The 26,993-nt window shown below is 34.4% G+C and overlaps 1 protein-coding gene across 3 annotated transcripts; it reads left to right on the top strand.

Moving 5' to 3' along the window:
• Nucleotides 1–281: 281 nt before the first annotated feature.
• On the top strand, nt 282–26,721 carry LOC132731233 (uncharacterized). Of its 3 annotated transcripts, none has more exons than XM_060717373.1 (2): nt 282–397; nt 2,610–6,044. In XM_060717373.1, exon 2 carries the CDS (start codon nt 2,611–2,613, stop codon nt 4,102–4,104), a length of 1,494 nt encoding a protein of 497 aa, XP_060573356.1. In that variant the 5' UTR covers nt 282–397; nt 2,610; the 3' UTR covers nt 4,105–6,044. The 3 variants fall into 3 exon arrangements, with proteins under 3 accessions (XP_060573356.1, XP_060573355.1, XP_060573354.1); XM_060717372.1 differs by lacking the exon at nt 2,610–6,044 and adding an exon at nt 23,365–26,721 and having other exon boundaries at nt 299–397; XM_060717371.1 differs by lacking the exons at nt 282–397; nt 2,610–6,044 and adding exons at nt 16,895–17,014; nt 23,365–26,718.
• The last annotated feature ends 272 nt before the right edge of the window (nt 26,722–26,993 follow it).

Here is a 26,993-nt window from a genome sequence, read left to right as displayed (position 1 = left end):
GAGTCAACAATTTCTTGAATGATTAGGTTTGTAAATTTATACATGTGTACATGTTTATACACAGCTAAATTACATGTCGAGCGTCTTATGCTGTGTATTCTTGTAAACAATCCTATTTTAACTAAAAGTTACATAATAAGAAACGTAAACAAAGATAGTAGATCTATATATATATGCTTATATTCAAGAAAAGTCCTAAAATGTATATAGCTCCAAAATACTATTCATTATGTACTCAGCGTTTCTAATGGAAACAGTTACTCCCCTTTTGTACCGTACTTCATTTGTACAAAAGCTATAAAACCGAAAGTACATGAATTCAATATTGCGCTTAAATATTATTTTGTCTATGATGAAAATCCGTTATTAAATTGTTACGTGGATAATATATTAGAAGGTACTTTATAACTTTTATGTTTTGTTTCGCGAATCACAAGAACCTATCATAATTTCATATTGTTGATTTCATCCATGCACTACACAATGCCCAGACACTTGGGGTGTGAAGCTTAAAACGCCTTTAAAATTCAAATAAAATGTATGTTTGTCAATCCCAGCACATGTACTGATCATATCTATATATATAAAAAAGTTAATATAAGCCGTTTTGAAAAAAATTCATATTTCAACCGTATTATATATAATATTTCATATTTAAAAGTGTGGTAACAACATTAACTACAATACTGAATATTATCAGTATTGTTTCTTGCATGGCTCTGTTGTGAATATTTATGTATTATTATTTCAACATTATAATTCATAGGCCTAATATCAACAAAAAAAAACAATAACTTTGAAAAATATCAGTCCTATCCGGTATTTAAACCAAAGTCCTATTCGCGGATAGGAGTCCTATCCGGTATTAAGTCATAACGTACAATCATGACCTATTTAATTTGCTAGCGTATATTTTTATTTAATTTAAACAACAGGCGTGGATCAAGGAATTCTGACAAGACTAAATGCATAATCCAAAGGATGTTGACATGACGTAGACATTCTACCAGTTTTCCAGAGAGAGTTTAATTATTCTTGTTGTTGTTGTTTTTGGTTTGATTTGGTTTTTGAACGGTTCACCATCATATGGAGCCGAAAAAGGAAATATGACTTTGGCTTAAACTTAAAGCAACACCAGAAGTCAAAACCACAACGCTTGCTGAGACTAGTAATTCGAACCCATTTAGTGGCCTCTTACGATCACGTAGTGATGGCTGCAATGTTGGTGCCTTAAAGACAACCACTCAGTCACAAGGGGGTCCACAGGGAGTAATCAGACAGAATGTTGCTGATTCTTACTAGCTTAAGCGTGAATTTTAGTAAAGAAAAACGTATGTTTTTGATATCATAATTCCACCCACCACCCCACCCCAGCTTTTTTATCAACGCATGCAGAAGATATTTTTAATGTCTTTTGCATGCGTTAGAAACGAAGTATATATCGTTTGGTTGTTTTCAAAATTGTAAGCTATATACGCCTTCATAATGTATTTTACTGAATTGTTAATAAAAAAAGAAAGAAGATATGGCAGTGTCCGTCTGTTTTATTCTTTTGTGTTTTTTGAATTGTAAGTTTCATTTTTCTATTACTGAACTTCTCCAAAGTGCTGTGGGGTTACTGATCGAGAGACGTTATTTATTTCATTTTATCCACCAAACTAAAATTATCTTGACGTCGTTGCCTTCGATATTTCTTCGCTGAATATTATAATATGAAACTATTTAAATTAACTCAGATATGATATCAAAAATAATTTCGTTAAATACAAAAACAATACTTGCTTTCATAATAATATTTTTGAAGTTAATTCCCGTTTCTTGATTACATCATGAATCAGCTATATTGATATTTTTTTACATACAGGAACGATTATACGATGTGTTTATGCATAAATTAATATTAAAGATCCTTTGCTGTAGTTAAGGTTGTTACCACACTTCAGTGACATTTTATACATGTATACAATCATGCTTCTAAAACAATTTTCAAACATCGAAGAATATGTAAAATATGTATTGCAAATATCCACATTATATGTATGCATTCATTTATTATTGAAAAATTTGACTTAGACTTTATAGAAAATGAATTTCTAATTATCTCCCTTTATTAACATGAAGTGTGCATTCGGTAATATCTTTACAAATAATGTTTTTGGAACATACAATATTGATAAATCTTCATTTAAGCATTATATTTATGATATAAAACCATAAAAAATTGAATTACAGGATCTTTAAATGTACTGTATGTATGTACATTGTACTTCATGTACATAAATTTAGTTAAAGGTTAAAGTAATTTCATCAAGTTAAGAGGGATACACAGCCAGGAGTATGTGATGTGACAGATTTTTCTCAAATGAACATACTCAATAAAAACCGAGTCAGTAGTTGTCAACTGTGCTTTGTTTTCATTGCATTTGACTTCATATTTTTTGCAAATCTCTAGTAAGCTCTGACATGTCGAAAAGCATTTTCAGTATCTATGTAGAAAGCAAAAAGCTTAAATAACTTGATTTACTTGAAAAGTTTTGTCGGTTATCTTGTAGAATATGAATGAATTAATGGAGAATATCTGTATTCATATAAAATAACTTTTTTTTCAGAATGGCACCAACAGATACTAAACGTAAATTAGAAGATGCAGGCTTGGAGAAAACAGAAGAGGGTCTTTCAAAACGTCCAAAAGCAGCAGAAATCACTAAAGGCCAAAAAGAATGTGCTACAAGTGATTGCAAACTGGAAAAATATCTTGAAGATATCTTTTTAAAATATTGTAGAATATCCATTAATGAGAAAGAAGTGGATTTTATACGAAATGGTGTTGAAACTTTAACACTTGAGTATCTTCAGAAAACGTATCGAAATTCTCCTTGCAAGGACAAATCATGCAAAATTAGCAAATGTGGTCAATTGGAACTTGTGAGAGCAGGAAGTTTCTATGAAGGTACCAGGAACGGTTTCCCTGATGAATTTGACTTTATTGCGGTCCTAGGAACAGTTGACGAACAGCCCGATGAAAATGCTTACACTCATATTAAACAAGAGTTCTGCGCTAATTGTGAAGTATACAAGTCTAATGAATATCCTGATTATTCAATGAAATTCCGTTATACTAATGTTTCACGATGTCACCGTAAAGTTACACGTTTAGAGTATGTGTACACGCGTGGCCAAGAAGAAATGATAATTGATGTTGATATTGTTATCGCATTAAGATGTTACAAAACTGAACAATTTTACACCGTTATTTTCAACAAAGAATTTTATGAGGAAATGATTAAAACTGGAAGTTTCCTTTTTATATATACAGGAGCTTCTACTGTAGAACCATATGGACCCATGGTATTACATGCAGCACAATCGGGTACTTGGGAGAAAACTACAACAGAAACGGAAAAACGCTTTGTCAAAGATATTCTAAGCAAAAAACACAGGAAAGTGTATAGAATACTGAAATACATTATAAATGGACCCTTTGGTGGGGATCTATTTAGATATTTGGACGATGTGCAGGATTTTCGGTCTCCATTGTCTGGCTTATTTGGGACCGGTTTCAGCATTTCATCCTACGTCATCAAAATTGCAGTAATTCGCCATCATTATGCCTGCCAAAAAGATAGAAAAGGCATTGGAAACTGTGTTTGTGAAATCTTGTTTAATATAATAGCAGCATTTCCGCCATTTAAGCAAAATAATTTTCCAATTATTGCAATGCGTTCATTGCTTTGTAGCAGTGAAAATGGCCTATGTATTGGACGTGGAAATAATTACTTTTTAGAAAACATTTACAAGTGCCTTGAAGCATTTACAAAAAGACTAAAATCCCTGCAATCATCAAATGATGGACTTGAAAAATGCAATCATGATCTAGAAAACTCATTCTCAGAGATGGCTTTACGGCTTTACATGTTTACTGAATATGAAACATTTTTTATGAATTCGGATAGTGAATTTCCAAATCTAAAAATCGTTTGGCTTTCCAAGCCAAATGTAAATGAACAAGCAATGGTGAAAAAAGTTAAAGAGTACAAGGAAAAACGAAACAAAGTCCAAGATTGTCCATGGTGTGACTATCCTATACCTACAAGGAAGCTTTAAATGTTTAGTCTGTAATACTGATAACCACTTATTTCATTTTTGCATTCCAGGCTTCGGCAGAATCAATGTGCTTTTTGGTTGGAAATAAAGTTAAAGGATAGCTGCCATTGTTAGCTTTTGCTATGACTCTTCGTTAGTCGTGCGTCATACATTATTTATGTCACCGCAGCATCTGCGATGTGTTTGTGTTTTATAGATTATATAGTAAACTTAAATAATCTTTCTTCTTCTAAAGAACGATCAGTTATAAGTCAACGAAACCAGGATTGTTCCTTGGATGACGGGCTTTAAAATGGTTTTTTAAAGAATTTGAATTCATGCAGGAATCTGGTTGCCATGGCAACCAAAAGAAATTATAAGAATTGTTTTAAATCTTCTAATGACCCACAAGGCATAGATATTTTGCATAAGGCATTGTGTATTTGACCTTTACCAAGATTGTTCAACTTATAGTCCTGTGGCTAAAATTGGCCCTGCCCCGGGGTCATTTATTTTCATGATGTACATATAGTCTTTTTGTCTGAAAGTACAAGGCTTTGGTATATAATGTCATCTATAGGTCCTCTGCCAAGGTTGTCCAAATATCGTCCCGTTTGTCAAAATTGGCCCCGCCCTAGGGGGTCATATGTTTTCTTTATATGAATAAAGTAAAACTTAAAGAACATTTCTCTCTGAATTGACAAAGGCTAGAGGTTATAAAAGATATTTTGCATGAAATATTGTGTAGTGGACCTTTACCAAAATTGTTGAAAAAAATAGTCCTGGGGTCAAAATTAGTCCCGTCCCGGCGGGCATTGATTTTCATTATGTACATAAAGTAAAAACTTAAAAGACCTTGTCTGAAGGAAAATTACTCATATTGGAATGTCTTTTTAACATGTATGTCTAAAGGTCATGACCTCTAGCAAGAGAAATGTTAATTTGCTTTCGGGGATAATTATGAAATGATTAGTGGTCAAAAACTCTAGCAAGAGATGTGAGCATTGCAGGCATATGTATGAAACAATTTGACCTCATTATAAGCACTTGATTCACATCATGTATAATATTATAATGGTTGTAATGTTGTTGTTTATTATTTTGTGAACGTGTATACAGTTTGTATTGATACAGAGTTCTGGGGTAAATTAATAAGAGGAACACATATGTTAATTAATCTAGTTTAATCTAAAAACTGGTCAACAGCGGGAATCGCCTGTCTAATATGAGAGCTGCCCATTCAGGCATTCATGGAATAATACCGTACTAACATAAAAAGGTCAAAGTTAAATTTATCAGGTTTAACTGATATTACAATGCTGATTTTGAATTGTCAATGTTTTAGAAATTGGTAATGCTTAGTTGAAAAGATAGTATTGATAATTTAAGGAAAATAACTGTATCTGCATTTCAAAGTTTAATACAGCTATGTAACACAGCAAATACCTATTTTTTTGTCAAGTAAAAATCCTTTTATTTTTAAATCAGTTATTGTGCTATGGTCTTTGTATCTTAATGTCTTCCTTTTGACTTGCTGAAATATGACGTTGACCCCCAAATTCACTAGACACTTAGCTGCATTATAATGCGATGGCATAGCATTTTTTTCACAAATGCAATTTTGATTTAACATCATCTCTTTCTAGACCTCTAGGTCAATATTGCTAAAACTAGGATGGCATGAAGCTCTTAAAAAGTTTTAACATTTAAACTCCAATCAAATTCCTGTTTGCTATGGCAACTGAAATAAATACATTTAATCTTCTCTTAAGTCATAAAGGTTAGAGCTTTAGCTATTGGGCATGAAATGGACTTCTTTCAAGTTTGTTGAAATGATAGTCATGGAGTTAAACTAGTCCTGCCCATTAAATCATAGATTTTTAAATTGCCTGAGCACAACATAACAGTTCGATACGATGAAAAATGAATAAACCGTGATATGTGATTAATAATCAATTCATAAGAACCGTTAAACAGTAAGGTATTTGCCTACAATAAGTAGGCCGAAAAAGTATGTTATTATTCGATACACTAATATATTACAGCAGATCACAGATATTTTAGAACCGTAATGTCCTATATTATTTATATAATAATAAGGTAACATAAAACATTTTTTTTCATTACATTACTTAAAACAACAACAACTGATTATATCATGTTATTATCACTAAATTTAAATCCTATGACAAAAAACAGTAATTCAAGTGACGTGTCAAATACTCTAGAGCGTGTTCATAGTAAACTCTCGTAATGCATGTATATGTTACATTATTAAGTGCCAGAATTTCCAGAGGCTTGAACCACTGAATGCGCACTAAATCCTTTTCTTAATCGATCACGTGCATATGATTGAATTTGTCTACAGTTAGATCACGTGCTTTAGTATCGACTTATGCTTGACCAGCTTTTGTGCTTCGTTTTTTTTGTTAGATCTTCATTAATATAGGAATTTATTATACCCTTTTGATTTAAGTGAAGCTCTTTTAGAGTAGTTTTTGACGAGCTCTATATGAACAAATTTTTCAATTATTTCTCTAGGAAGAGTTTCATGGGCCTTTGGTGTTCCAAGTCGGTGACTGCGATCAATCTCATCTATGTAAATATTTAAGCTAATAACATTGGTCATAGATAGTATAAGTGTGTCGGTTTTCTGGCAGGCCTGATACACGCAGACAATTGAGTTGGCTATACTGCTGGACACGATCCGTATCATTTCCAGTTGAGTGACCCTGTTTCGCAATGAAGCATATCTGCCTTGACGGATTCGAGCCGATTTGTCATTTCCGTTTGAATATTGTTAATTAGCGTAGGTACTAGCTTATTAATTAGGTCTTCTATCATTGAAGACATATCAGCTTTGAAAGAATTTACCAGCTGGTTAGAGATGAATTCAAGATTCTCCGAGATTATTGTAACTTGGGTCATTGTTTGATTTCCTAATTGTATTTCGGTATTGCTAATATTTAATGATTGTTTTTTTATATTGTCCAACACATCCATTGGGGATGACAGTTCGCGCTTAGATGATGAATTTGACTTAGGAGTAGACGTATCCATTGACATGTTGACCTAAACGGTGTATATTCGAGAAATAGTATGTGGTAAACTATATAACAGTAGAGTGATGTCTTGAAGTTCATTTCACATACATGATATTTTTGGTTTGTTGGCAGGTCTTTTGATAACATACATTGATTGATGTGAAATTATAATCCAAATGACATCACATGTAACTATCTTAAGCCCCATTCACTCTGTCCCGTTAATGGCCACGTTCTCGCTACGGTGTCTTAAGCCGGTGAACCGGGGTGTTCCGTGGTATTTTTCTGAAACACAAATTGCGCTTACACATCCCCGACACCGGTTTAGCATCCGATATAGCTCCGGAAATATATGGTAAGTGCCGATTGTTACCCGATGTTTTCCCAGTTGAGACCCGACCATCACCGATTTTGCTACTGTAACGCTACAGTGATGCCGGTACTGCCCCGATGACGCCACGGTAATGCACCGATGCTTCCCGGTTCAAGTTAATGAGAATAAAACTATTTGCCTCCAGTCTTCTTCCAAAAGAATGGAGTACTGACCATACTCGAGTGGTCCTCGTATTCATGGTCGTGTTCACACACTCCTTCGTCGTCTTGATTTTGAGTACTGTTTCATCAAGCTTTGCTATTGATAAATTACATGCTGTCTGTTGATAGTACGTGTATAACTGAAGCTGAAAATGCATCAGCTGAAGATTTTTCCTATTCTCATTAAATAAATAATCCATCCTCGTGTTCCTTCACTTAACAAAATGATCCACTTTAAGTGTATATGTATTATATACCTGTTCTTTAAATTGCCGATGTCGTGACGCCACCGTCTATCATCGTTGTATAACCGGGACTTGCCGGCAATATCCGGGACTTTACCGCGTTCTCGCCAATAACCTCAATGTACCCTGATTCTACCGTAGCTCTGTCTGTTTTTTTTTTGGTTGTTTTTGTTTTGTTTTGTTTTTTACCGTGGCGACATCGTGTCATCACCTGGGCTTTGCCGTGTGGACATTGATTTAACACGTATACCGGTTTACTACGTTTTGTCACTGTAGATAAGGTGGTTCCCCGGTTTTCCCGGTGCCAAGCCGATATTACACGGTTCTGGGGTTCCTTCCCGGTGAGTGCCGGTGAGCCCCGGTTGTATTAAACATTTTAATACATTTTGTACAACCGTGGGGATCTCCTGGTTTGTCCCGGTTCACTACGGTTTGTCCCGCGCGGTACTTGACGGAATCGCTACGGCCCTACGCCGGTTTACCAAGGTTGATCCTGCTGGACTAAACCGTGGCAAAGCGGGGTGCCAAACCGGGACTGTGTAAATTGGGCTTATGAACTAGGGCATTGCTACTAGGTAAATACCTCCATGTTTTCGATTAGATAACAGACCCGTAAAGATAAGGGGCGAAGTGTCTTGAGCAGCGGCATACATATAAAAGTAAGTAAACATTTCAAGGAAAGTAAAGCAATCAACACCCTTGCATTGGTTAAAGTCTAAATTTTCTGGGCTAAAGTAGAAAAGTGTTTTTTTTATTTGCACCTCAACTCCACCACAATCAACATATTGATATGCAGATTTAATTACGGATCCTCCTTTCTCATGCGTGATTATGTAAAACGAGCTGGGACGGAATGCGCCAACAATCGATGCGCATGACTTAGGATCATACAAAATGGCTGATGGATATGACAAGCATCTTATTAAACTTTAAGACTTTAATTTAAATTTGGATGATAAGAAAGGGAATTGAATAAATTAACAAATATTAAAGTGATACTTTGTTTAGATTGAATTATTTTTTAATATTTTAAACTTCAAAGGCTGATTAGGGTGACGATACATGACCCCTGTTGATAAAATCTACTTCCTTTTATATTACACCCCATTTGTACTGTAGTTTAAAAGTTGTTTACTCATCTATACGTGGAAAATACATTATAAGGTATGAATTTATTATTTCATGCAGCGTTATATCAGATTGCAAATGGATGTTAATGTTACATTCACGTTTTTGTGTGTGACTTTTTCCCCTTTTAATTTCTTTTTCTATTTTATTTTGTATTTACTCAACGTTTTACTTTTTCATTACGTATATGAATTGTTGACATTTTGACATGCAAATGTGGACGACACGGACATGTGCAGTTTTTGGGGGCGTGGACGGTAACTTGCACTTTCCAGTACCGTCCATGAACAGGCTCAATCAAACCGAGCCTGCAACATTTTCAATTTTGCCGTGTTGGGCTTTCTTTAGGGATTCTGTATTTATCTGTTTTATGATCACATCCGTGTTATTTGTGCCGTGTGGCGGCTGTAAAAAGTCTCCCCGTACATTTAATCAATGATGTTATATTTTCGATCCTTGAAGATCGTTCAGCACGACATTGTTGTTGTGCTTGTGGTATTTTTAGTTTCAACTTTTTGGCATTTTCTAGTTGGGTGGTTCCAATATTCCTACTTGAATAATGTTGAATCACCCTTAGGATATGTTGCCTGCTTTTTAAATTTGTCTTTTGACGTCTTATCTGTGATACGCAGGCTTCATAACCTCTGATCCCCTTTCAAAATTCCATTTTATTTAGTTCCGCCCATTGTTTTCTCGTTTAGGGCACACGCTTTTTATTACTTGGGGACCATACGCCGCTTTGCATGGAATGGCGCCGAGTGTCACATTGAAGGTTCCATGATAACCGCCGTATGAACACATCTGCGGATGTTTCTAAATTCAAAATTTTACTATTTCACGTTTAAATGTTGAATTCTGCTTAAGCCGGTGCTAGGGGGCGTGGACGGTAACTTGCACTTTCCAGTACCGTCCATGAACAGGCTCAATCAAACCGAGCCTGCAACATTTTCAATTTTGCCGTGTTGGGCTTTCTTGAGGGATTCTGTATTTATCTACGGTATTTTATGATCACATCCGTGTTATTTGTGCCGTGTGGCGGCTGTAAAAAGTCTCCCCGTACATTTAATCAATGATGTTATATTTTCGATCCTTGAAGATCGTTCAGCACGACATTGTTGTTGTGCTTGTGGTATTTTTAGTTTCAACTTTTTGGCATTTTCTAGTTGGGTGGTTCCAATATTCCTACTTGAATAATGTTGAATCACCCTTAGGATATGTTGCCTGCTTTTTAAATTTGTCTTTTGACGTCTTATCTGTGATACGCAAGCTTCATAACCTCTGATCCCCTTTCAAAATTCCATTTTATTTAGTTCCGCCCATTGTTTTCTCGTTTAGGGCACACGCTTTTTATTACTTGGGGACCATACGCCGCTTTGCATGGAATGGCGCCGAAGTGTCACATTGAAGGTTCCATGATAACCGCCGTATGAACACATCTGCGGATGTTTCTAAATTCAAAATTTTACTATTTATCGTTTAAATGTTGAATTCTGCTTAAGCCGGTGCTAGGGGGCGTGGACGGTAACTTGCACTTTCCAGTACCGTCCATGAACAGGCTCAATCAAACCGAGCCTGCAACATTTTCAATTTTGCCGTGTTGGGCTTTCTTTAGGGATTCTGTATTTATCTGTTTTGTTGTTGTGTGTTTTTTGTTGGTTTTTTTTGTTGTTGTTTTTTTTGTTGTTGTTTTTTTTTCGCTCTGTTTAACATAAGCTAAAGCATGTCATACTATTATCGACATTATCGCATGGTTTGGAACTTTTCCTTTGTTCTTACTAACCCATTATACTCAGTACACTTCGATGAGCATTTGAAAACTGTATTTATATACAGCAGTACAGTTTTTTTCATTGATTCATATAGGAAAAAAACTCGGCTGCTTTATAGCGGTTGAGTTTTTTTGTCGCACCTTGCATATATCAATGTAGTTGTGTTTTTTTTTCACAGAGGCTCCAATGGGGCAGTGGTAACGAACATTCCCAGTAACAAAAAAATGGAATCAATAAAATAACATAAATAAATACAATGAAAAATATAAACAAAGATAATGAATGAAATGAAATTTACTCTCATTTAATCAAAAGGTACAACCGCTGAATGAATTATTTCCACTGAAAAAAAACCTTAAATCTTGAATCAATATTGGTAACAGTTTACAATCCACCTCTAACATTGGATGTCTTTTGTATATCTTTTTAGCGGCAGCGAAAACAACTTGAAAAAATGGGTCAAAGACAGAAAAGGCCGGGTTGCATTTGTACACCAAATATCATGAGGCTGTGATGTTACGAAAAAAAATTTCCATTGACCCATTAATGTCGAAAATTTAATTCAGTAGGTTAAACAGGAAGTGGATTAGCTTCACACCTAAAATCGAATCCCACAGTATGGGACCATGTGTAAATGCTGTTATGCCAAATATCAAGAGGCTGTGATAAGTACTTGCTGAGAAAAATGTTACGAAAATTTCCTACCATTGACCATTAATGTCGAAAAATCTAACTAATTTAACTAAGTGGATAAACAGGAAGTGGATGAGCGACAGACTGAAATCGAATCCCACAGTATGGGACCATGTGTCAATGCTGTATGCCAAATATCAAGAGGCTGTGATAAGTAGTTGCTGAGAAAACTGTTACGAAAATTTCCTACCATTGACCATTAATGTCGAAAAATCTAACTAATTTAACTAAGTGGATAAACAGGAAGTGGATAAGCGACAGACCTGAAATCAAATCCCACAGTATGGGACCATGTGTCAATGCTGTATGCCAAATATCAAGAGGCGGTGATAAGTAGTTGCTGAGAAAACTGTTACGAAAATTTTCCTAACATTGACCATTAATGTTGAAAAATCTAACTAATTTAACTAAGTGGATAAACAGGAAGTGGATGAGCGACAGACCTGAAATCAATAAGTAGTTGCTGAGAAAACTGTTACGAAAATATTTCCCCGCCCGCCGCCCGACATTCACCATACTATAACCCGGATTTGCACCAGTGCAACCCGGCCAAAAACTGCCTTATCATAAATAACTGTAATGTAGCTAACGATTTATTTATTTATTTATTTCTATTACAAATTAGAAAACATTATGCCATTGTGATAAAACAGTTATAGAATGTGAAACTCGTTAGTGACGAGGATATAACACTGGCTGGGCGACATCTCAATGTTTCTGCAAAAAATTGTCTCGGCCTAACGGCCTCGCCATTTTTTAGCAGAAACATCCCTTGATGTCGCCCAGCCAGTGTTATATCCTCGTAACTAGCTCTTTTCATGTTCTATAACTATTACATATATTGTAATATACCCTCTATAAAAAGTTATATTGTATCAGTTTCAACGTGATATTAAATTGACAGTGTGTAAGTAAATCATGTTATATTTATTACCTTAAAATATGTTTGTGACGTCATCTTTTGTTGTATGTTGTATGTTTTTTGTTAAATCCAATATTTGCTAAAAAGTATCCAATATTTAAATATTAACTGATTAACTGTATATATAGTCCCACACGTATAACAGATAGGGATGTTTTAACATTCTTGAACCACAGGAGATTGACATTCTATCAATAATTGTAAAAAGTAAGCAAATAATTAAAAACATAACGGCAAATATACCCCTCTATACTATAAATACATTTGCCTTTATTTTTTAATTATTTGCTTACATTTTTCAATAGAATTTCAATCCTCCTGTGCTTAGACATACATACAAAATAAGACAGTAAAAGCATGGAAATCAAGCTTTTTAACTTTATGTAGCCTCCCCTCCTCAAAAAGCTATATCAAGAGTCCTATAAGTATTCAAAGGAGGCAAGTGATTTTATCATTTTTGCATGGAATGCATGGATTGATACAACTGTCCATTATTAAGACAATAGAGCACATGTTTTTAAGTAAGAGAAAACTCCTCAAACTGCCAGTGGTGTATTTTTTTTTATTTGTCTCATCTATGTTCACATAGTATATTACAAACAATATATAAAAAAAACTGTACACAGCCATTTTATATAAGAATTACAAGAGAATCGTTCACACAAGAAACTAGTTGTCATAATATGTGGCTAAAAATCTTAGTGTTGTTGTATTGAGGTTGTATGAAGTCACCCTCATTGTTGTTATAGGAGTCTTTGGCTAGTTTGTGCTAGTTTGACTGTTTTTTGTTGATGCTGTTTTTGTGTGTGTGTTTTTTTTTTGTTTTTTTGTTTTTTTTTTAATGTTTTTTTTTGGGGGGGGGGGGGGGGTCCCTCACTTGCTTAAAATAATCACACAAAGTTGTTAAGTTGTAGCCAGGTATATTTCGCGAGTATCTTTCTCTATAATTCAGATACTTTAACATCATTGTAGAAGGAGCTATACGAACTAAAGTATTGAATAACACACGTGTATGCGACTAATGAGCAAGTGAGAAGTCAGGGAAATTTCGCTAAAAACAGAGTATATTTTTGACGACTTTCAGACCTCTCATGCATGATAAAAAGCACTTTCAGTGTTTGTTTTGTTGAATATTAATGTTTTTCTTAATTTTATTGATAGTCGTATCAAACATTATGTTTTTCAGGATGGCAACATCCGGCACTAAACTCAAACTTGTTTTTTATGTGTTAAAAGCGGAAAAAGGAAGAGAAGAAATGCAGGATGGATTTCTGAAGAATATCTTTATTTTATTTCCAGGATGGCGACATCAGATACTGAACGTGAAGTAGAAAGTGTATCTTAAAGATATTTTCTCAAAATATTGTATAACATCTATTAATGAGAAAGAAAAGGAATTTTTTACGGAATGGTGTGAACAAGTTGACACTTGAGTATATTCAGAAAAGTTACCGTTGTTCCCCATGTGAGAATGCATCATGTAAAATAAGCAAATGTGGTGAATTGGAACTGGTTGGAGCAGGTAGTTTTTATGAAGGTACTAGAAATGGTTTTTCGGATGAATTTGACTTTGTTGCGATCTTAGGAACAGTGGACGAAGAGCCCCATAAAATCATTATCCATCACTTAGAACAAGGATACTGTACTGATTGTGAAGTATTCAAGTCTGATGAATTCCCTGATCATTCATTGCATTTTGGTTATGATACCGGTGGCTTTGGAAAGGCAAAGCATTTGGTATATGTATATAAGCGTGATAAAGAAGAAATAACAATTAATGTGGACATTGTTATCGCATTAAGATGTTACAAAATTGAAAAATATTATACGGTCACTGGTGTTTTCAACAAAGGTTTTTATGGGGAAATGCTTCAAGGAAGTTTTCTGTTTATCTATACAGGGTCTAATCATTCCACTTTAGAAAGAACTTCAGAAGACGCTGACATGAAAGCAAATCGCATAGGTCCTTGGGAGAAAACTATAACATAAACTGAAACACGCTTTGTCAGGGATATTCTTAGCAAGGCTCACAGGAAGGTTTATAGAATTCTTAAATACATTATCAATAGACCTTTCTGTGATGATCTTTTTACATATCTATATACTATTCATATCCGAGTAGCCCCCTGTTCAGCATTTAGTCATACGTCATTACGATTGCAGTGATTCACCATCACTACGTCTGCAAAAATGTTCTGAATGAAGTTGGACTGTGTTTCTGAACATCTTGTCGTATATATTGAATGCATATGACCCAAGAGATGCAAACTGCATAGCAATGCACTCATTGCTTTCTACAAATCAAATTGGACCAATCATTGGACGTGGAAATTATCACGTTTTAGGAAATTTTTACTTGTTCTTCCGGGCATTTACAAAAAGGCTGGCATCTCTTAAATCATCAAATGACAAATTGATAAAATGCAACCATGATCTGGAAAACTCATTCTTAGAGATGGCTTTACGGCTTGATATGTTTACTGAATATGAAACATTCTTGGTGGAAATGGACGAACAGTTATCGAGTTTATCGATTGTGTCGCCTTCAACGTGTTATCTTAAACCGATGATAAAAAGGTAAAAGAGTACAATGAGAAACGAAGCAAAATTCCAGAGTGTCCATGGTGTGACTATCCAATATAATGGCACATTTAAGGAAGCTTTAAACGTTGATAAGCACGCATTACGCGTATGTATTATGTGTAAACATATTGCATTTATCAGAATATGTGTGTGTGCGTGTGCGTGCGTGCGCGTGCGTGATACAGTTTACAATAAATACAAAGCATTTCAAATATTCTTACAAAACTGGATTACAATGGAGAACAAAATTTTATAAAAAATTCTCCATCGTTTAAGCCAAATGTGAAAACGATACGAGATTGAAAAGGAGGTTGAAAGTTCCGGTATTCTACTACACCATATTTTTGCGCATTGTGTCTCTTTTTCAACTTTGACTTAAAGAAGACTTGGAATATCACAGACATTTGGATCATATTGAAAAATACCACAACTTCTGAAGAATACCTAAAAAAAAAGACTTGAAAAATCACAGTAACTATGAACCATGAATTTTGTATGTTTTTTCATGGCATTAGGCCCCTTTAGATAAAATAAAACAAATCCTGAATGTCTCTTGTTGGATTTAAATGATACTGAATGAGAAAAGTCAGTCGTGCTGTAGGCCTACGCTGACAATTGCAACTTTTATGTGGCGTGGATGATACCCGCATTTACCACTACCATCCATTGACAGGCAATCAATGCAACATTTTCGATTCTGCTGTTTTGGCGTACTTTACGGATTTTGTTTTCCTGCAATTATGTTTTTACTTTTGAGTTCAGAATATCATATCTAGGAAGAAAAATATTTTGTTAAAAGTGTTATTTCAGAAATATCAGGATTTATTGTTCAATCACAAAAGTACAATTTAGTTTTTAAAGATCTTTTAAGAGAACTGATATAAATCTTTGCTATATAATACCATTTTGTTTTTTACGAGGAGTCAACGAATTCTGGAATGATAAGGTCTGTAAATGTATACATGTGTACATGTTTATACACAGCTTAAAATTACATGTGGAGTGCCTTGTGCTGTGATTTGAGCTTTTTATTCTTGTAAACAATCCTATTTCAATTTTAAGTTACATATAGTAATTTAAGAAACATAAATAAAAATAGTAGATCTATACTGGCAAGCGAGCAGTTCCTGTACAAAAATCGTAGTAACTTAAAAAAATATTTTTTATTACGCTCACTCAACAAAAATTGAATGTTGCACATCAATATTCGATGGAAAATCCATTATGTTCTAAACATAGAATAACACTCAGTTATGAGACCTCATATGGGGTACCGAAAATATCCATAATTTTATATGAAGAGAAGTAGTTCCCGTACATAAGATATAACCCATTATAATTATTTAATGTTGTTATATCAGACTTATTTTTCATTTATAATTGTTGAACAGATCATTTTCCCAGAGGTAAATAGATGTAATTCAGAAAATAGAGCGTAGACTAAACGCTGACCAATACATTTGTATCTATTACCCGGTACCATTACCCAATGCATAATGAAATGACGTGCTTGTATGCATGGAATTTTACGCATTAAAGCCATAAAATTATTTAATATAGTAATATAGATCAAAATTCTGATAATAAAACAAGTTTTCATCGCATTGCCTGCATATTCTGTACACAGATGGTATTAATGGAAAACCCTTTAACAGGCCTCAAATGTAAATATTTATGCGCGCAAAAAACGGAATCCCAAAATGTAAACAAGGTCACGATTTTACAGTGATTAAAAATGCAACTTTTTATACGAACTGCCGAACTAACATTAAGATTTTGTCTTGTTTATTCATCTGCTTGATTTGAGAACAATTTTTGAAGTATGCAAGTATTTATCAAAATGAAAAATACGGGTACTGCTTCTGTACGGAAACAGTTACTCCCCTTTTGTACCGTAGTTCATTTGTACAAAAGCTATAAAACCGAAAGTATATGAATTCAATATTGCACTTTAATATTATTTTGTCTATGATGAAAATCCGTTAAAGTGTTACGTGGATAATATATAAGAAGGTATAACTTTGATGTTTTGTTTCGCGAATCACAAGAACCAATCATAATTTCATATTGTTGGTTTCATCCATGCTCTACAATCATGGGTCCGACTTAATACCGGATAGGACTGAATGATATTTTTCAAATATTTTTTTTTTCTTGATGTAATTATTTATATAATCAATTATGTTAAAATAATAAAACATGCAAAAAATCCTTAAATTTGACTCACAAATAAAAATTTTGGCATATAGTGCATATATTTTAATGATTATCATTACATACATGTATACAGTATAATGAGGACAAATATTTGCAGTACATATGCCGTACAAATATTTCACTTTTAAAAGTGTGGTAACAACATTAACTAGATCTACAATACTGAATATTCAGTATTGTTGTTGTGAATATTTATGTATTATTATTTCAACATTATAATTCATATGATAATATCAACAACAAAAATCAATAACTTTGAAAAATATCAGTCCTATCCGGTATTTAAAGTCCTATTCGCGGATAGGAGTCCTATCCGGTATTAAGTCATAACGTACAATCATAACCTATTTAATTTACTAGCGTATATTTTATTTAATTTATACAACAGTCACTCTGACAAGACGACTAAATGCCTAATCCAAATGAGGTTGACATGTAGACAGTTTTCCAGAGAGAGTTTATTCTTGTTGTTGTTTTTGGTTTGATTTGGTTTAAACGGCTCACCAACACAATTCAGATCATATAGATCTAGAAACGAAAAAGGAAATATGACTTTGGCTTAAACTTAAAGCAACACCAAGAGACAAAACCACAACGCCTGCAGTGACTAGTAATTCGAACCCATTTAGTGGTCTCTTACGATCACGTAGTGATGGCTGCAAATTTGGTGCCTTAAAGACAATCACTCAGTCACAAGGGGGTCCTTTGGGAGTAATCAGACGAAATCAGACAGAATGTTGCTGATTCTTACTAGATTAAGCGTGATTTTCAGTAAAGAAAAACTATGTTGATATCTTAAATCCACCCCACACTTTACCCCAGCTTTTTGATCAACACATGTGTTACAGTGTGGAATTTATATAGATGTACTTCTACTCTTGATGGACGTACTGTTCAACAGTTAGTCTTACCAAAGCGGTTTAAGGATCTTGTTTTTCAATCTCTTCATGACGATCTTGGTCATCAAGGTCGTGATAGAACTCTTTCTCTTGTCCGTTCTCGTTTTTATTGGCCTGGTTTAGAGTCAGATGTTGATTCTAGAATCAAGCATTGTCCACGTTGCATTAAGAGTAAAACACCAGTTAAGACTAGAGCTCAGTTAGTTAATATTTCTTCTACTCAACCTATGGAATTGGTGTGTATTGATTTTTTATCTTTGGAACGTTCGAAAGGTGGTTTTGAAAACATACTAGTAATAACTGACCATTTTACTAGGTATGCACAGGCGATTCCAACTCGCAATCAGATGGCTACTACTACTGCTAAGGTTTTATTTGAGAATTTTATTCTCCATTATGGTTTTCCTGCACGTCTGCACAGTGACCAAGGTCGAAATTTTGAAAGTCGTGTCATTAAGGAACTATGTAATCTTGCAGGTGTAAAGAAGTCAAGAACTACCCCGTATCACCCCATGGGTAATGGAGAAGTTGAACGATTCAACCAAACTCTTATTGGAATGTTGAGTACTTTGGATGACGACCAAAAGTCAAATTGGCGTTCTTTTGTTGCTCCGTTGGTGCATGCATATAATGCTACCCGTCATACCAGTACAGGTTATTCTCCATTCTTTTTGATGTTTGGGAGACATCCACGTCTTGCTGTTGATGCGTTTCTTAATCTTCCTTCTCAGTCTTCTCAATCTCAAGATAGCAGTAGGAAACACTATATTTCTTCTTTAAAAGACCGTTTAAATTATGCATATAAAGTGGCCTCAACAGAATCTGATAAGGCAGCAAAGAGAGGTAAGTGTAATTATGATGCAAAAGTAAGGGAGGCAACTATTGATGTTGGAGATCGTGTTTTGGTTTTGAACGTTGGCCTCAAAGGTAAAAACAAATTAGCCGATAAGTGGGCCAAAGATCCGTACATTGTTATTGACAAACCCAATAGTGATATACCAGTTTTTAAAGTCTGTAAAGAAAATGGAGATGGCAAACCAAGAACTTTACATAGAAATATGCTTCTTCCTTTTTCTACTATTCCATCTACTTCTTCTGTATCTCACAATGCAAAGAAGTCAGATAGTTATGTAAAACAAAAGAATAGGGTTTCAGTAGACAAAATACAATCGGATGGTTCTGATAGTGACATATCAGATATATTTTTACCTTTCTTTTGTAAAAGTCCTGTTAAGATGCCAGCAGTTAGATCTTCTGTTCCTCAGATAACAAATAATACTGCTACATCTTTGACTTCGTCTTTTACAAGTGTATCTGATACAACTCCCTTGTTGAGTAATACTTCTTTTACTAGATCACATGTATCTAATGCAACTCCTTTGTATACAAACATGTCTGCTCCAGATAGTACATCTGTTGTCAATTTGTCTGATTTTCATAGTACACATGATAATCTTCATTCCATTTCTGATCCTAGTAATGAGAATGTTCCAAATTTAACTGTTGACTCCTCTATAACTCCTTCTGCCCAAAATTCTCACACCTCGTCATCTATTGATACTCCAAACATACCATCAAGACCTGTTAGAAATCGCAACAGGCCAGCAAGATTTGGAGACTATGTGATGTATCAACAATCGGCAGAAACAGACCTTGAAGTTTTTGTTTAAATTGGAGTTAGGGGAGAATGTTACAGTATCTTTACAAAGACAAATGTCATGGAGCTATTTTATTCATATCTTTTATTAGTTTTTATTTTTAATGTGTATTGTTTTCAATTCTGGAAACTGGTGAACATTTTCCACATAATGTATATAACTGTATGCCTTGCTGCTGTTTTGAATAGAAGACGTTTAAATCTCTAAACTGGATGAGATTAGATAGGGAAGAAAGCTTGCAAGTACTTAGTTAGCTTAGATGTAAGTGTTTGGTAATGTTGTTCTTAAGACAACATAAATAAGTACTTCTCATCCAGGATATTGTCTAGTTTAAAAAAAAAAAACTGTTGTTTTTAATTATTTTGTTTGTTTTTCTTAGCTACTGTGTAAAGTAACTGATGTATGACTGTTATCTGGATACTCATGTCTCTTTGTTGATGATTTTAACAAAGATTGCAATTAAAATGCCAGGAGTCATTTTTTAAAGCAGGGGAGAATGTTACAGTGTGGAATTTATATAGATGAGTCTGACCTAAATTTAGTGGCCTCATCCCTTTCAATCATTAAAATTTCATGACAACTAAATATAATAAACACTAACCTTTGTGTGAGAGGTCAAAATTAACAAGTTTCATTGGCTAACAAATAAATAACATCTCACTTTTTCACGTTTGGCGGGATTTGTAAAAAATATTCACTTTGGTCAGAGAAATTGTTTGAGAAGGATGGTCTCAAGCCATCCTTGATAGATCTACATTTTGTTTGAACTCATCTTTACTTTACAGTCAGGTAAATCCCAGGTTGTCCCTGTCCTTTGTCCTTTTTAATTTGGTTATGTAAAATTATGGTTAAATTCATTTTGATCCAGATATTTTCCATACCATTCTGAATCAGCTGTTTCTCAGCTGACTTGAGTTTTTATAATTTTTAGAATACAGCTTCATAAGTAAACATTTATCTACATTTGAAATTATTTACAATTAATTTGCTTTTGTTTGCTTATGCTTGCTAATGTTTGCTCTTTATTTTGCTTTTATTATTTTGCTTATTTATGCTTTTTGTGTATTTGTAGGACACCCTTTTTATTACAACTTGAAGTGAACCTACAAACAATAAAATATTATTATCAACTGTGACACCCTCAGAATTATTTATATACTCCTGAAACTATCAACTGTCACACATGCAACAGATATTTTAAAAATCTTTTGCATGCGTTAGAAACGAAGTATATATTGCTTACTTGTTTTCAAAAGTGTAGGTCTATTTACGCCTTCGGAACGTATTTTTCTGAAATGTAAGTAAAAAAGAGAGAAGATATGGCAGTGTCCGTCTGTTTTATTTTTTGTGTTTTTAACCAGGTTTTCAACGAAAACCGGGTTATTGTAATGCCGAAGTCGGCGGGCGGGCGGGCGTCAACTTTTGGTTTCCGCTCAATAACTTCAGTTTGCTTTGGCCTATTGACACCAAACTTTGTGTGTAGGTAGCTTATATCAAGAGGCAGCTTGGGATTGCTACCTAGGTGTCTGTGATCAAGGTCAAGGTTACTGTTACTAAAAATAGAAATTCAGTTTCCGCTCAATAACTTGAGTTTGCTTTTGCCTATTAACACCAAACTTGGTGTGAAGTAGTTTATATCAAGAGGCAGCTTGGGATTGCTACCCAGGTGTCTGTGATCAAGGTCAAGGTCACTGTTACTAAAAATAGAAATTCAGTTTTCGCTCAATAACTTGAGTTTGCTTTGGCCTATTGACACCAAACATGGTGTGTAGGTGACTTATATCAAGAGGCAGCTTGGGATTGCTACCTAGGTGTCTGTGATCAAGGTCAAGGTCGGCTCACTGGTACTAAAAATAGAAATTCAGTTTTCGCTCAATAACTTGAGTTTGCTTTGGCTTATCAACACCAAACTTGGTATGTAGGTAGCTTATATCAAGAGGCAGCTTAGGATTGCTACCCAGGTGTCTGTCATCAGGGTCACTGTTACTAAAAATAGAAATTCAGTTTTTGCTCAATACCTTGAGTTTGTTTTGGCCTATTGACACCTAATTTGGTGTGAAGGTAGCTTATATCAAGAGGCAGCGTGTGATAAATACCCAGGTGTCTGTGATCAAGGTCAAGGTCACTGTTACTAAAAATAGAAATTCAGTTTCAGCTCAAAAACTAGAGTTTGCTTTGACCTATTGATATGGATAGCTTATATCAGTAGGCAGTGTGGTATTGCTACCCAGGCGTCTGTCATCAAGGTCAAGGTCACTGTTACTAAAAGAGAAATTCAGTTTCAGCTTAATAACTTGAGTTTGCTTTGGCCTATTGACACCAAACATGGTGTATGGGTAGGTTATATCAAGAGGCAGCTTTGGGTTGCTACCCAGGTGTCAGTGGTCAAGGTCATTGGTACTAAAAATAGATATTCAGTTTCTGCTCAATAATTTGAGTTTGCTTTGGCCTATTGACACCAAACTTGATGAATGGATAGCTTATATCAATAGGCAGCTTAGGATTGCTACCCAGGTGTCTGTGATCAAGGTTAATGTATTCAGTTTTCACGTAATAACTCGAGTTTGCTTTGACCTTTTGACATCAAACTTGCTGTGTGACAGCTTTGGATTGCCACTTAGATATCTGGGAGCAAGGTCAAGGTCATTTGCTTACAATAGAGTTTTCAGCTTCTACTTAATAACTTCAGTGCACTTTGACCTATTGATTGCTGTCACATCAAAACTTGGTCGTTGAAAACCTGGTTTTCGTCGCATTGCGGCGCTTCTTGTTTTAATTGTAAGTATTGAAGTTCTCCAAAGTGCTGTGGGGGTTATTGAGAGACGTTATTCATTTCATTTTATCCACCAAACTTAAATTATCTTGAAATCTTTGCCTTTGATATTTCTTCGCTGAATATTATGATATGAAACTACTTGAATTAACTCCGATATGATATCAAAAATAATTTCGTTAATACAAAAACAATACTTGCTTTCATAATAATATTTTTGAAGTGAGATTACACCATGAATCAGCTATATTGATATTTTGTTACATACAGGAACGATTATACGATGTGTTTATGCATAAATTTATATTAAAGATCCTTTGTTGTAGTTAAGGTTGTTACCACACTTCAGTGACATTTTATATATGTATATAATCATGCTTCTAAAACAATTTTCAAACATCGAAGAATATGTAAAATACGTATTGCAAATATCCACATTATATGTATGCATTCATTTATTATTGAAAAATTTGACTTAGACTTTATAGAAAATGAATTTCTAATTATCTCCCTTTATTAACATGAAATGTGCATTCGGTAATATCTTTACAAATAATGCTTTTTGGAACATACAATATTGATAAATCTTCATTTAAGCAATATATTTATGATATAAAACCATAAAAAATTGAGTTATAGGAGTTTTTAATGTACTGTATGTACATTGTACTTCATTGTAACATTTTCAGTATCTTTGTAGAAAGCAAAAAGCTTAATTAACTTGATTTACTTGAAAAGCGTTGCGGTTATCTTGTAGAATATGAATGGATTTCTGGAAAATATCTGTATTCGTATAAAATTATCTTTTTTTTTCAGAATGGCACCAACAGATACTAAACGTAAATTAGAAGATGCAGGATTGGAGAAAACAGAAGAGAGTCTTTCAAAACGTCCAAAAGCAGCAGAAATCACTAAAGGCCAAAAAGAATGTACTTATTGTACTACAAGTGACGACAAATTGGAAAAATATCTTGAAGATATCTTTTTAAAATATTGTAGAATATCCATTAATGAGAAAGAAGTGGACTTTATACGAAATGGTGTTGAAACCTTAACACTCGAGTATCTCCAGAAAACGTATAGAAATTCTCCTTGTGAGGACAAATCATGCAAAATTAGAAATTGTTGTGAACTGGAACTGGTTAAAGTTGGAAGTTTCTATGAAGGTACCAGGAATGGTTTCCCAAATGAATTTGACTTTATTGCGGTCCTAGGAACAGTTGACGAAGAGCCCGATGAAAATGATTATACTCATCTTTTTAAACAAGGATTCTGCACTCATTGTGAAGTATACAAGTCTAATGAATATCCTGATTATTCAGTGAAGTTCCGTTATACTAGTGTTTCACGATGTCACCGTAAAGTTACGCGTTTAGAGTATGTGTTCACGCGTGGCCAAGAAGAAATGATAATTGATGTTGATATTGTTATCGCATTAAGATGTTACAAAGCTGAACAATTTTACATGGTCACCGATATTTTCAACAAAGAATTTTATGAGGAAATGCTGAAGACTGGAAGTTTCCTTTTTATATACACGGGAGCTTCTGCTGTACTAACAAATGGGCGCATGGTATTACAAGCAGTACACATAGGTACTTGGGAGAAAACTACAACAGAAACTGAAAAACGCTTTGTCAAAGATATTCTAAGCAAACCACACAGGAAAGTGTATAGAATACTGAAATACATTATAAATGGACCCTTTGGTGGGGATCTATTTAGATATTTGGACGATGTACAGGATTTTCAGTATTCATTGTCTGTTTTAATTGGGACCGGTTTCAGCATTTCGTCATACGCCATCAAGATTGCAGTAATTCACCATCATTATGACTGCCAAAAAGATAGAGAAGGCATTGGAAACTGTGTTTGTGAAATCTTGTTTAATATAAAAGCAGCATTTAAGCAAAATTCTTTACCAGTTGTTGCAATGCATTCATTGCTTTGTAGCCCTGAAAATTGCTTGCGTATTGGACGTGGAAATAAATACTTTTTAGAAAACATTTACAGGTGCCTTGTAGCATTTACAGAAAGACTTAAATCCCTGCAATCATCAAATGATGGACTTGAAAAATGCAATCATGATCTAGAAAACTCATTCTTAGAGATGGCTTTACGGCTTAAAATGTTTAATGGATATGAAACATTTTTTATGAATTCAGATAGTGAATTTTCAAATCTAAAAATCGTTTGGCTTTCCAAGCCAAATGTAAATGAACAAGCAATGGTGAAACAAGTTAAAGAGTACAAGGAAAAACGAAACAAAGTCCCAGATTGTCCATGGTGTGACTATCCTATATTCACAAAGGGACCCCCACTTATTTTATTTTTGCATTCCAGGCTTTGTCAGAATCAAAGATAAATATAACAAAAGGGAGGCTTTTGCTATGACTCTTCGTCAGTTGTGCGACAAACATTTTTATGTCACCACAACATCTGCGATGTGTTTGTGTTTTATAGATTAAATAGTAAACTTAAAAAATCTTTCTTCTTCCAAAAAAAACGATCAGTTAAAAGTCAACCAAACCAGGATTGTTCCTTGGATGACGGGCTTTAAACTGTTTTTAAAGAATTTGATTTCATGCAGGAATCTGGTTGCCATGGCAACCAAAATAAATTATAAGAATTGTTTTAAATCTTCTAATGACCCACAAGGCATAGAGCTTAGATAATTTTCATAAGGCATTGTGTATTTGACCTATACCCAGATTGTTCAACTTATAGTCCTGGGGTTAAAATTGGCCCTGCCCGGGAGTCATTTATTTTCATGATGTACATATAGCAAAAACTTAAAATTCTTTTTGTCTGAAAGAACAAGGCTTAGAGCTTGATAGTTGGTATATAATGTCATCTAAAGGTCCTCTGCCAAAGTTGTCCAAATTTTGTCCCTTTTGTCAGAATTGGCCCCGCCCTAGGGGGGTCCTATGTTTTCTTTATATGAATAAAGTAAAACTTAAAGAACTTTTCTCTCTGAATTGACAAAGGCTAGAGGTTATATAAGATATTTGGCATGAAATATTGTGTAGTGGACCTATGCCAAAATTGTTGAAAAAAATAGTCCTGGGGTCAAAATTGGTCCCATCCCGGCGGGCATTGATTTTCATTATGTACATAAAGTAAAAACTTAAAAAGACCTTGTCTGAAGGAATACAACTCATATTGGAATGATGTCTTTTTAACATGTATGTCTAAAGGTCATGACATCTAGCAAGAGAAATGTTAATTTGCTTTCGGAGATAATTATGAAATGATTAGTGGTCAAAAACTCTAGCAAGAGATGTGAGCATTGCAGGCATATGTATGAAACAATTTGAGCTCATTATAAGCACTTGATTCACATCATGTATATAATATTCTAATGATTGTAATGTTGTTTTTATATTTTGTGAATGTGTATACAGTTTAATTGTATTAATACAGAGTTCTGAGGTAAATTAGTAAGAGGAACACAGATGTGAATTAATATAGTTTAATCTTAAAACTGTTCAACGGCGGGAATCGCCTGTCTAATATAAGAGCTACCCATTCTGGCATTCATGGAATAATACCGTACTAACATAAAAAGGTCAAAGTTAAATTTATCAGGTTTAACTGATATTACAATGATGATTTTGAATTGTCAATGTTTTTAGAAATTGGTTATGCTTAGTTGAAAAGATAGTATTAATAATTTAAGGAAAATAACTGTATCTGTATTTCAAAGTTTAATACAGCTATGTAACACAGCAAATACCTATTTTTTGTCAAGTAAAAATCCTTTTATTTTTAAATCAGTTATTGTGCTATGGCCTTTGTATCTTAATGTATTTCAATTGACTTGCTGAAATATGACCTTGACCCCCAAATTCACTAGACACTTAGCTGCATTATAATGCGATGGCATAGCATTTTTTCACAAATGCAATTTTTTGATTCAACATCATCTCTTTCTAGACCTCTAGGTCAATATTGCTAAAACTAGGATGGCATGAAGCTCTTAAAAAGTTGTTTTAACATTTAAATGCAAATTCCGATTTGCCATGGCAACTGAAATAAATACATTTAATCTTCGCATAAGTCATAATGGTTAGAGCTTTAGCTATTTGGCATGAAATGGACTTTCAAGTTTGTTGAAATGATAGTCCTGGAGTCAAAATAGCCCTGCCACCGTCTATCATCGTTGTATAACCGGGACTTGCCGGCAATATCCGGGACTTTACCGGGATTTACCGTGTCCAACCGGAGCGTTATCGGCAATAACCGCAATGTACCCTGATTCTACCGTAGCTCTGCCGTTTTTTTTCTTTACTGTGGCGACATCGTGTCATCACCTTGGCTTTGCCGTTTGGACATTGATTTAACACGCATCCCGGTTTACTACGTTTTGTCATGGTATGGACGCGGTATAGATAAGGTGATTCCCGGTGCCAAGCCGATATTACACGGTTCTGGACTTCCTTCCC

This window comes from Ruditapes philippinarum, unplaced genomic scaffold (assembly GCF_026571515.1).
Source record: "Ruditapes philippinarum isolate M1 unplaced genomic scaffold, ASM2657151v2 ctg124_1_1_1_1, whole genome shotgun sequence".
NCBI lineage: Eukaryota > Metazoa > Mollusca > Bivalvia > Venerida > Veneridae > Ruditapes > Ruditapes philippinarum.
This window is presented reverse-complemented; position numbering and strand designations above follow the sequence as displayed.

Excerpts from the sequence above, each read along its gene's own strand:
- LOC132731233 (XM_060717372.1), top strand. The coding sequence starts at position 23,366 with ATGGCACCAACAGATACTAAACGTAAATTAGAAGATGCAGGATTGGAG.